Consider the following 11,668-nt stretch of genomic DNA (forward strand, 5'->3'; position numbering starts at 1 on the left):
AACTCATGGCTTACACCCTCTGTGCCCATGTTCTAAAATAGATATTTTGAACTATCAAATAACAATGATTTTCTTCATTCCCAGAGGAAAAAGCCAACCTGCACAATGAAAAAGTAACTGCCGAGTTAACAGTGGGTTTCAAGCGAAAAATGCTCAAAGGAATCGATAGCATGAAAACATTGTCATCTGAGCTTTTAAATCAGTTGCATGAAGAAGCAAAGCAAATTGTTATCGATGAGGTGAGTTGAAAATCGCAAATATTTGCTTTTCCGGAATTTAGCTGAAAATACTTTTTTTTTACTTTGAAAAACTCTATTTTGTTCTAAAATTGTCTCATTAAATGCTTCTGATTACAATTTGATCGGAGAAAAATGGGCGAAAGTGGGATAACAAATAAATTCTTAACAACAAACAGATTTAGAAGACTTTTTGCTAACATCCGTTCGAATGGTGAATTTCTACAATGAGTCGGTGAACGTTTATTCAAATTGGATGACAACCTTACTGCTGAATCCCACTAAATACGCCGCTGAAAATGATTTAATCAAAATACATGAAATTTTGAAAAAGGAAATAATATCACAGATACATTCGATGAACTAAAAAGCCAAAAAGTGTTAAAATGACCTAATGACAGTGGAATATGAAATGTTTCAAGTGTCTAAGGTCAAAAGTCCCTCTTTTCTACCAGAAAATCTTAATAACAAGAGAATTTCAAACGTACAGTTTCAGAAAAAATCGCATTTTGCCGACATTAATCTGAAGTCGTCTATCCAGCACCAAGTTGAAAGTGAAATTGAGCGAATTTTCAAGCTCTTTGCCAAGGAAAATGAAAGAAAGCGACAATATTCAATTGTACGTGATTATATTTGTCTGTGTGATTCGTTTAAATGATGTTGATTTGTTTCAGAGAAAAATTACACAACATGACGAAGAGCTGATGCTAAAAATCGAAGAATCGCTTAAGAAGAAGGCATACGATGAAGTTAACAAATCAAGTTCTTACCTCAATGAAAACGAAGTTTGGAATTTGATTCAAGAGACAAAACTATCCGCTCTGAAACAGGTGAACTATTATTTGTTTGAAAAGGAGAAAAATTGCAATATAAAAGTGTGTGTGTGTGTCTTTTCTTATAGTAACAAATGATGAAAAAAGGATTTGGACACATTTCAAAACGGTGTAACGCACAACTTGAGAATAATTTCATTGAATTTTCTCGCTCACTGGAAGCATTCAATAATAATAAAAAATATGCTTATCAAACGAAAAAAACGTTCAAAACAGGAGGGCTTGCCACCGAAGGTGCAGTTGCGGGTGGTGCGATTGCTGGACCCCACTGTGCCTTGATTGGAGGTCTGCTTGATTGGAAGTGCCTTGATTGGAGGTTTGATTGGCTTGTTTGCATGAGTCGTGAGTCGATTAATTTAGATTTAATTTCCACTTGTTTCTGTACATTTTAAAGAGTTTAAACTACTTCATAAGATAATTAAAGATTTAACTTAATTAAATAATAATAAATAAATTAAAGATTTAACTTAACAAACAATAATCTTTGTTTTCAAAAAAATTATTTGTGATTTTAAGCTTTTACAATCGAAATGAAGTCAAATTATAATGATTTTGAAGTAGAAAAACATGTATTTTTTGTGTGTTCATTAAATTTACTGTTAATCTAATTCTAAATTCGATAAAACTTAAGCTCTTTAATAGTTCCTCTTTTATCGAATCCTTTAGTGGTGGGATCTTGATGAAAGTTTACAATGATATTCGAGTTGATTTCAACTTTCGATTTTAGAACGTTACCAGTGCAGCAGTTTGGTGGTGGGTCTTGTTTCAGTTGTATTTCATACATAAATCCAGGTCTCACGAGAATGTGATTCGTCAAAGTTATGCGTGAAGTCGACTTAGATTTCAGATGAGTGTTTGCATCATAAAGAAACAGTTCTTTGTTGGACGGAGCAGATTCATTGATTTGAACGATTTTTATTTCAGTTGCCAGTTCCTCCATAACATAGTATTCAGTCGACTCATATTTGCTTAGTTTGCTACATGTAATTTGCTTCAACATCATCGGTTGATTAACGGAAAATATGGTCTTTTCAATATTTTTGATGTAGTATGGCTTCTTTAAAAATTCGAATGCCATTAAACGATCACATGTAATCTGTTCCCTTTCATTCCACTGAAGATTTTCAAGTGGTATTCTGAATTTATTGCTGAACATGTTTGGTTCGAAGTCTGGCACCAAAGTTGATTGAATAATGTCTCTGTATTCGTCCGATGAGAATAAATTACCATATAATGAAGTGATATTAGCAAACTGCTGTGGACTCATAGATTTGAAGCGAATTTCGTAAAGTAAATTGCCCAGTTGTTGTTCAACAGCTTCCCGTGTTAAATTGTCTGCATTTGCTGCAGTTTTGGTCCATTCCATGCAGGCCTCGAACAATTCGCTTTCAGAACATGACAATGAGTCTATGTTTAAAATGTGACTAAGCACCTTACGGTCGCACTCCATAAAATTTCCCGATGTCAGCACGTTCTTTGTATCGAAAGCGATTGCGGTTTCGCAATATTTCTTCAATTTTGTTTGATTGAAAAAAATGCCGAGCTCATAATTCTGGAAAAGGTTTTCATCATTCTGTGAATTGATCAAAAATTGTTCGCATACGTCCAAGCAGCCAGCCACATTGTATTTATCTCCAAGGTACATGACTTTGGCAACATTTTTCGTGGTTAAGGTCACTTGTTCAAAGTAGAAGAATTGCAGAAATTCTTTAAATTCGACGGCCGAAGCATCAACAATGTCGACTTCCTCCTTTTCTTTCCACGTTTCATTGAACATTGTGCGAAATACATCACTGACGCTTTTCAATAGTAGTTTATGTGCCGGGATGTGTTCATATTGTCCATCGGCCAACTTAAAAACAAAGCGAACATCGGCCAATTCACTTTCCAAATACAGTTCTTCGCCAATTTTCGAGTAAACTTTACTCGTGTTTTTGTTTATGATTGACATAGTGGTGAATGGTCCATGGTCTATATTTTTGTGACAAATACTCACTTCCAAAATAGATAATGTTTCGACTGATCACGGACTTCTGTGATGATCTATGCTTGGATTGAGGTTCAGTTTGAAATGGATTTTTCTAGAGAAAAAAAAATAATTCAATTTTATTTTAGTGGGGATATCAATCTATTCATAATTCAGTAGTCTCAATCATTCGTCAGTGTAGCGGAATTATTGAATTGCAAAGAAATAAATTCTTATAGATACCTGCAAACCAGTTCGTGACAAAAAGAGGACAATGAATATTCATAAAAATGATGATTCACACACTACTTCTTCTTTTTATTGTTTGATAGATAATCATTAGTGAGGCCAAACTCGTTCCGTTTTAGGTTAGGTTTCGTTGGAATCGAAATTTCAGTCGATAATACTAAGAAAATAGAAAAAATGAAACATATGATATCAAATGAATTTGTCTAGTTCTAGTCTTTGATAGACAATTCCTTTACTTTAGAGAATAGTTCATTTCAAATTCAATCTCTGATTACTACCCGAACAGCAAATATATTGGTTTATCCGATTCGATATTCTCTGTACCAAAATGTGTAAAATGTGGTTTGGAACTCAAGATGATTATTATATACTGAACGCTAATAATATGTAAAATATTTACGAAATTATTTCGCTAGAAACTAGATAAAATGGTAATTGTGTTGCACTATGCTTACACGCTTGGTGACAATGGCTCAATTTATAAGAAAATGTGCTTTTGGTCGTTGACGTTTACCTCTGAAGTATGCGTGGCGGTGATCTGTGTACTGCTCGCTATTCGTGTATTTGGTTAAGCATGTATTTGTATGTGTGCCGATTTACGAATTGGATTGGCTTACACGAGACAGAAACTTACAGAAACAGAGGCGAAAGATAAGAATCGTCCTTTCATTTGATGATTTCAATTCCAATCAATGTGTGAATAAATTGATGCAACGAATAAAGTCAAATGTCATATTTGTTCACATATTTTAATTTCTGTCTAATGCAATGTTTGACAAAAAAATTCATCGACAAAATTTCAGAGTATCCTGATTTGCTGCTGCTCAGCATAAAGCTGAGAGCTGAGAAATGCTGAGCTCGTGCGGCTAACGCATACGAAACTGATGCACGATACATATTCCCCTTTCGCTTCGTATGTGCTGCCGTTGACGCTATTGCCGGTACAACGGTTACACACTATACCAGCGAACATACGAAGTGAAAGGGGAATATATATCGTGCATCCGTTTCGTATGCGTTAGACGTACACTTTCAGAATATATGAAAGACTGAGAGCAAAAACAGCACGTCGCATCTCATCTCTTGCTTTCACTTACGTAAGCAAAATAACGAGGGATGCGACGTGATGTTTTTCTCGCAGCTTCTCATATGTCGGTCGCAACACAATTTCAAACTCAACTGGTTACTAAGTTTTGAGTTTTGAATTGAACGTCCAATCAACTGTTTATAACCGTTTAAACGGGGAGAATGCATGTGTGCGTGCCATCCGTTTCGTATGCATTAGCCGCACGAGTTCAGCATTTCTCAGCTCTCAGCTATATGCTGAGCAGCAGCAAATCAAGATGCTCTGCAAAATTTCATATAAGTAATAATAATTTCTTGTTTTCTGTTCTAAAAATTAAATAATTTATTTTCCGTTTTTTTACATAAATCAACTTAAAATGAAAATTTAGAAAGAATGGACAATTCTGCCAAAATATTGAGCTAGAAACTTCTGTCCCTTTCACAATTATACGTGTTCGATGAACACTGTCTTCTTACTTAATATTATCGAATTATCATTTAAAGTAGGGTATATCGACAACAGAAAAAGTGCAAAATTCTTTTTACGCTAGGGAAAAACGGCGTGGATAATTTACTCTCATCAATCTGCATGCGGTAATATCCCAGCGTCCAACAAATGCTCCCATCTTCTCTTTTCGATACATCCACATTTATAGCTATATTTATAGTCTGTTGAAAAGATCTGTAAAGTAAACCGGTGCTTTCAATAATTCTTTCTCTTTCTTTTCTGTATAGGCATTTTACAATTGAAGGTGAGATAGGATTACATTGAAATGACACTTAAATTCGATAGAATTGAAGTGCCAAAATATTTCCCCTTGGATTAGAGTTCCCATCAATGGGGTCTTGATGAAACTGTACAGTAATATTCGGGTCCATTCGAACTTCTGACTTCAGTAAGCAGCCCGTGCAACAGTTTGATGGTGGTGTTTGTTTTAGTTGAATTTTATAGATAAAACCAGGTCTCACAAGGATTGGCTTCGGCAAATTTATGTATGCACGTTCTTTAGATTTGAGATACGTGTTTCCATCATAGAGAACACATTCGTTTACTCTTCGGAACCATTTTCTATTTGTGAATTCCGATTCATTGACTTGAACGATTTTTATTTCAGTTGCCAGTTCCTTCATATTGTAGTAATCATTTGACTTATATTCAAATATTTTGCTACATGCAATTTGTCTCAAAATCATCGGTTGATTGACAGAAAATATGGTCTTTTCAATACTTTTGATATAATATGGATTATTTGCAAGTCCTGATGACAATAAACGATCACATTCAATCCTTTTTTCATCATTGTACTGAAAATTTTCAGGCGAAATTCGGCGATTTTTGCTGAACATTTTTGGCTCAAAGTCTGCCATCACAGTTGATTGAGAAATATCTTTGTATTCGTCTCCAGAGATTAAACTGCCATACAATGGAATGAGAGTGGAAAATTGCTGCAGTGTCATCGATTTGATGCGAATTTCGTAAAGTAAATTGCCAAGTTGTGCTTTAACATCTTCCTTTGTTAAATTATCCTCATTTGCTGCAGTTTTGGTCCATTCCATGCAGGCCTCGAACAATTCGCTTTCAGAATATGACAATGAGTCTATCTTCAATATGTGACTCAGCACCCCACGATCGCACAACAGGAAATTTTCTGATGTCAGCACGTTCTTTGTATCGAATGTGATCACGGTTTCGCAATATTTCTTTAAATTAGGTTGATTGAAAAAAATGCCGAGCTCATAATTCTGGAAAAGGTTTTCATCGCTCAGTGAATTGATCAAAAATTGTTCGCATACGTCCAAGCAACCAGCCACATTGTATTTAGCACCAAGGTACATGACTTTGGCAACATTTTTTGTGGTCAATTTCACTTGTTCAAAGTAGAAGAATTGCAGAAATTCTTTAAATTCGACAGCCGAAGCATCAACTATGTCAAATTCCTCCTCTTCGTTCCACGTTTCATTGAACATTGTGCCGAATACATCGCTGACGCTTTTCAATAGTAGTTTATGTGCTGGGATGCGTTCATATTGTCCATTGGCCTTAAAAACAAAACGAACATCGGCCAACTCATTGGTCAAATACAGTTTTGCGCCAATTTTTGAGTAAACTTTACTCGTGTATTTGTTAACGGGTGACATACTTAAAGGCGCTTTGACAAGTTTTTATTAACAATACACGATTATTGAATGATTTCAGTTAAAGGCAATCTGATAAAAAATAAATAGAGAAATATAGTTTAAACGGGCAAATTGGGATGGAAAATCTTATTGATTCCTTTAAAATATGCTTACCTTGAAAGATCTATCGAAATGTAGTAAAAAGGAAAGTTTTATGATCAAATCTGTCCACTTTATACAACAAAAAGAACTTCTTTAATATTTATTAGTGTAAAGAGAGAATTCAAGCGGAATAAAAAAAATTATTTCAAAAAAAATTCCTTTTCAAAACGAGACTGCTTCGCTCACTGTAACAACTGAAACTAAACTGATTTTTTCAAAATAATGATGATCACAAGACTGCCAAAAAAATACTTATAACTTGTAAAATGGGCGGAATTCAGAGAGAAGTAGTGAACTATGAACTGCATTCGGGGACTCACAAATTGGTTCTTGTCGTTCTTCTGTTCTTCGTTATGACTCTTTGCATATAATTCAGAGAAGATCAACACAATGGCATCATAATTTGGTACTATTTATAACCCTTCTTTCCAAGAATTTTTCAATTTTCTTAGAAGGATTCTTCAGATTATGAAAAAAAGAATATTCCACGGAGCCATAATTGAAGAAAAAAAATTTCGGATTAAACCTTATATTTCAGGTGGTTCGATTTTTGGGAATGCCAGCATCCCATTCATTTATAGTTAAACGTTTTTGAAAAAGACGTTTTTTCTATCATAATTGAGTTCACAGAGCGCCATTAGAGGTCCGTTTTGTTAAATTTGGCATCAAATATCTAGGTTTCATTCCAAATCATGGCATAAACGTACTTAAGGGTACTCAAGTGTTTGAATCGATGGTCACATCGAATGTAGACCACATTGTTTGACGTTTAGGTGAAGCTGCCTTATTTCTGTGTATTTTTGCGCAACAACAAACCGACTATTGTGTACACTCTGTAAATGTTCCGTTGTTTTTGTTTGTGTGAATTGACTTGTTTAAGAAAATTGAAGTAAATATTCTGCAGTTCGTTAATAATAATTATAAAATTCGTGCAAAAAAATTGGATTGCCTATTTGTGCATTAAAATTAGTCGGGCTGAATCAGACAGATACAATACTTCTAGTAGAACTATTTTGAACATTTGATGCTGTGTAATGGGAAATTGTTGCATTTGCTATTCTATCAGCTTAGTCAGAACACTCGAAGCAATAGTGAATACAACAAATTTTCCGATTACAAGAGCACAACACCGAATCAGTCGGCATAAAATACATCTGTGTTGATTTGGTGGTCTGTGAATGGGCAGTGCGAAAGTAAACCAAAGTTATGTTTTTTGTCTCCGAATTTGGTTTGTTTTTATCTGCGGAGTGAGTCTCTGGATTAATGCTATGGCAACCGTGTACGGTGTAGACCGTGATGAAAGAGAAAAATGTTCATAATCCATGGAACAAAATGGGTAAAAAAACTATTTGGGAAAACTATTTTGGTCAGTTCAATTCTAGTTTCCACATCAAATACACAGACGTATACAAGTCTATACATGCGAAATTTAGTGCAAAGGATCCAATGGTCCGCCTCTCAATGAGATTAATTGACTTTTATTTATGTATTTGTTTTTTCCAAATTGCAGAAATTTTTTAGAGACGTCCAATTTTATGTATTTTCATAGAGACTAATTTAATGTATATTTTCAGGCGCAATGGATATGAGTTGGAATGATATTGTGAAAAACTATCATATAATAATCTATAACGCAACAATAACAACGCTCAAAGTACTTAAAAGCAGAGTATTGCTCAGCGCTGCTGCCATCCAGAGCATATTAAAATATCTTGCTGAGAATGCGTCGTCCGTCGCATGCGAAGGTACGTAGCAGTTTATACATCACAGCGAACAACAATACATGCATTGTTCTCTATTCAATCGTTTGAATGTTTTGAGTCACATAATCGTGAAGAGAACAATGTATGTGATGTATAAACTGCTACGTACGTTCGCATGCAACGGACGACGCATTCTCAGCAAGATATTTTAATATGCTGTGGATGGCAGCAGCGCTGAGCAATACTCTGGTTAAAAGTGACTTTAAAATCAATGGCATTTCGTACGATGAAAACTACAAAGATTTGTTCATACGAAAAGTCGAAGAAGTGTAAGTAAATCTCCCATATATTCCGAATTATTTTTTTTTAATTCCTTTACTTTTTAGAATCGTCCGAGCGTACAATCAACATCAGTCAGCGGTATTGTTCGAAGATGCCTACTGTTTTATCGAAAAATTTCCCCCGAACGATGTCCTATCGGTATTGGACAATACATTTGGCGACGAATTTATGACGGCATTATATTTCAAAGCAATCGACAGTGGAAATCCCGTGAAGGTAGAACAATTACAAAATAGTACAGCCATCAATACAACGACGACAAAAATAAGAACACCAAATGAACCAGATACAATGTCGAGTCAATCAAAAGCGATCAGTGCTATTTATTCTCCCAACGAAACGACTGCTATCGATATGTGTCTTGAGAATGACACAAACAATGCCAACAAATGAGTGGATAAATGTCAAAAGGAGAAAGCGTAAATTTGACCAACATTTGGCATTGAAACCCATTACAAAGTCAACAACTATTGGTGAAGACTTTCGTTCAAATATGTGTGATTTTGATTGATCAAACTCCTTTTCATTCTCATTTCAACAGAACTATCATGGCTTAATCCAAGACTATCAATTGATTTAAAGAAGCCAAACAGTACCGATGTGAAACCCATTCAGCCGATTTTTGACGGTGCGAAACCAATTGGACCGAACGATAATATGCCCAGATCTCCTGCGGTCAGCCATGAAATCACACACCTTGCCGAGAAACAAAAATGCAACAGTCCGCCGATAACTTACAAGGGTTATGATTCAAGAGATACAAAGGACGTTCAGCAAAACTTCGAAAAAGTACAATTCGAATGTTACATATGCAAAACTAATATACCTAGAAGATCACAAATAATACATCATATGCGTAAACACAAAATATAAACCATTTCTCTCATTGTCCCGATACATTCGATGCATCAACATTGTAATCATAGCAAAACCCAAACACTTTTGACGACGGGCAGCTATTTACTATCGAACAATGTTTAGAGATAATTTAAACGTAACCAGATAACATCACGTTCATATTTTTTATTTATCTGAATTGAAAAATTGTATGAAACAAAAGAAATTCTATTGAAAGTGATGACGCATTTTTGTCAAAATGAAATTTATTTATTGTGATGGTAGAAAATAAGCAGTTGAAAGATAATTATAGAGAAAAAAACGATTTTTTCTCTAAAATAATAAAATTAATATACAAATGTCTTTCCAGATTGTATTTCTCATTTCAATCTGGGGTCAGAGAATATATTCTACGATTTTAAGCATGGAATAGAAACATATCATGGAAGCCATCTCGACCATGGGCATACGATCGTTATTGAACGATAGAAATTTAAAAATACCGCTCGCACGTACTCAACCGTACTTAATTCGCGATGTGGAGAGTCGCTTCGATTGAACATTGAGTGTAGAGCACAGTAAAGCACAGTTTGGCGTTTGATGAATGATACGTAATTTCTGTGTATCAACAAATCAGCTTTTGTGTACAGTGTACACTCTGTCTCTGTTTTGTTATTTTATTTTTTTATACAAATATACGATGGAAATATAATTTATTTGATCAAATCCAAGAGATTTAAACCATTAATCATCATTGCAAATTGCGCAGTCATAAACATAAAGTGTAAAATTCAATCACATATTGTCGCGTAGAACCAGAACGCCAGAGACCTAGACGGATAACCTCATATTTGGGTAAGCAATCAGTTGGTCATTAAATTTTGGCCATGGGAACAAAAAACACGGGAAGCCAAAGGGAATTTGGAAGAAGAGAGAGAGATGAAGAGATTTTGTTCGATTGGTCTATAGAGGTCATTTCTTTATAACGGTAAAACATACAGTGAACAAAATAGTCACAACACCGACACATTAGTCTATTTGCGTTAATTGCGTTTGTACACAGAATTTGATTTTGGTTGGCACAACATCGACGTGGAATGATTTAATAGCGACATTTAATGGATTATCCTGAATTTCTGCATATTTTCAGGAAAAATGATTGGAAATTAGCACCAGAATCTATCCAACTACTGGACGAACACTCAAGTTGCTACGAAGATAGCGCTGCAATTGGTGAAACATGATTTCGCGTACAACGGAATGGCATTTGACGAGAAGTTCGAGAAGTACTTTCTACATACAACGAATGCTCTGTAAGTAAACTATTCTTATTTGCGGTTTGATATAATGTTCATTGATTTTCCACACAAATTCATAAATAAACATCAACAAAACGCTCGATGTCGCTCTCATTGTTATCTCCATAGAGTCGCTCAAGTGTACGAACAATTTATCTGGGAGATGCAATCCATTGGGATTCCATTTCAAAGTTACTGTGCAAGCGGTGAGACTGAAATAAATCGATGGAATAACTGCCAGCAGACTGATCAAATGGCACCAACAATAAACCAAGAGGCACTCGGCGATTGGCCACAAAAATTACCATTTTCAACACCATTTTATGATGAAATAAATGCATCTGAAGCAAGCGTACTTCACAATGAAACGTTCCACCAACATTCCGAATTTGTGGACAACAACATCCATTTAAATAATGTCAATGAGTGGATCGAAGCAATGATTGGCAACCAACTAATTTTGACCGCTGAAATCGACGGGACACAAGCGACTATTTCGTCTGGAAATGGCCTGAATGGAAACGGGATTGGCAGTGATAATCCAATCGAAACATCGACAAAAATACTGACAACGGCTTGTCAAAATTCTGTGCAGCCAACCATCGATTCGATTATACAAGCGGGAGATCCAGATACAAATGGAGTCATCCATTGCCTAGAAATGAATAATTGTATGAATGAACATCAATCAGTGTCAGCTTTGACCCCAAGGGGCAAACTACTTCACTTTCGTAATTCTTATAATTCAATCTAGTACTCCGATAATTCCAAAAAATTCTATATAATTCCATACAATGCCACATAATTCCAAACAGTTTTTGAAGTATTTTAAATAGTTGTTTATTTACACAGAATTTTT

At 35.1% G+C, this 11,668-nt stretch overlaps 3 protein-coding genes across 3 annotated transcripts; 2 read left to right on the forward strand and 1 right to left on the reverse strand.

Moving 5' to 3' along the window:
- Positions 1-1,654: 1,654 nt before the first annotated feature.
- On the reverse strand, positions 1,655-3,423 carry LOC116347478 (kelch-like protein 13). The gene is made up of 2 exons (XM_031778069.1): positions 3,279-3,423; positions 1,655-3,150 (listed from the first exon to the last, which is right to left on the reverse strand). Exon 2 carries the CDS (start codon positions 3,018-3,020, stop codon positions 1,680-1,682), a length of 1,341 nt encoding a protein of 446 aa, XP_031633929.1. The 5' UTR covers positions 3,021-3,150; positions 3,279-3,423; the 3' UTR covers positions 1,655-1,679.
- Positions 3,424-8,514: 5,091 nt separating this feature from the next.
- On the forward strand, positions 8,515-9,775 carry LOC116347472. Its single transcript, XM_031778060.1, has 3 exons — positions 8,515-8,661; positions 8,719-9,147; positions 9,216-9,775. Exons 1-2 carry the CDS (start codon positions 8,546-8,548, stop codon positions 9,065-9,067), a joined length of 465 nt encoding a protein of 154 aa, XP_031633920.1. The 5' UTR covers positions 8,515-8,545; the 3' UTR covers positions 9,068-9,147; positions 9,216-9,775.
- A 422-nt stretch (positions 9,776-10,197) lies between these two features.
- On the forward strand, positions 10,198-11,651 carry LOC116347485. The gene is made up of 3 exons (XM_031778079.1): positions 10,198-10,366; positions 10,662-10,824; positions 10,939-11,651. The coding sequence occupies exons 2-3, from the start codon at positions 10,772-10,774 to the stop codon at positions 11,561-11,563; spliced, it is 678 nt and encodes a 225-aa protein (XP_031633939.1). The 5' UTR covers positions 10,198-10,366; positions 10,662-10,771; the 3' UTR covers positions 11,564-11,651.
- Positions 11,652-11,668: the final 17 nt, after the last annotated feature.

This window comes from Contarinia nasturtii, unplaced genomic scaffold, assembly GCF_009176525.2.
Source record: "Contarinia nasturtii isolate CC-2019 unplaced genomic scaffold, AAFC_CNas_1.1 Cnas_scaffold_1905, whole genome shotgun sequence".
Taxonomy (NCBI): Eukaryota; Metazoa; Arthropoda; class Insecta; order Diptera; family Cecidomyiidae; genus Contarinia; species Contarinia nasturtii.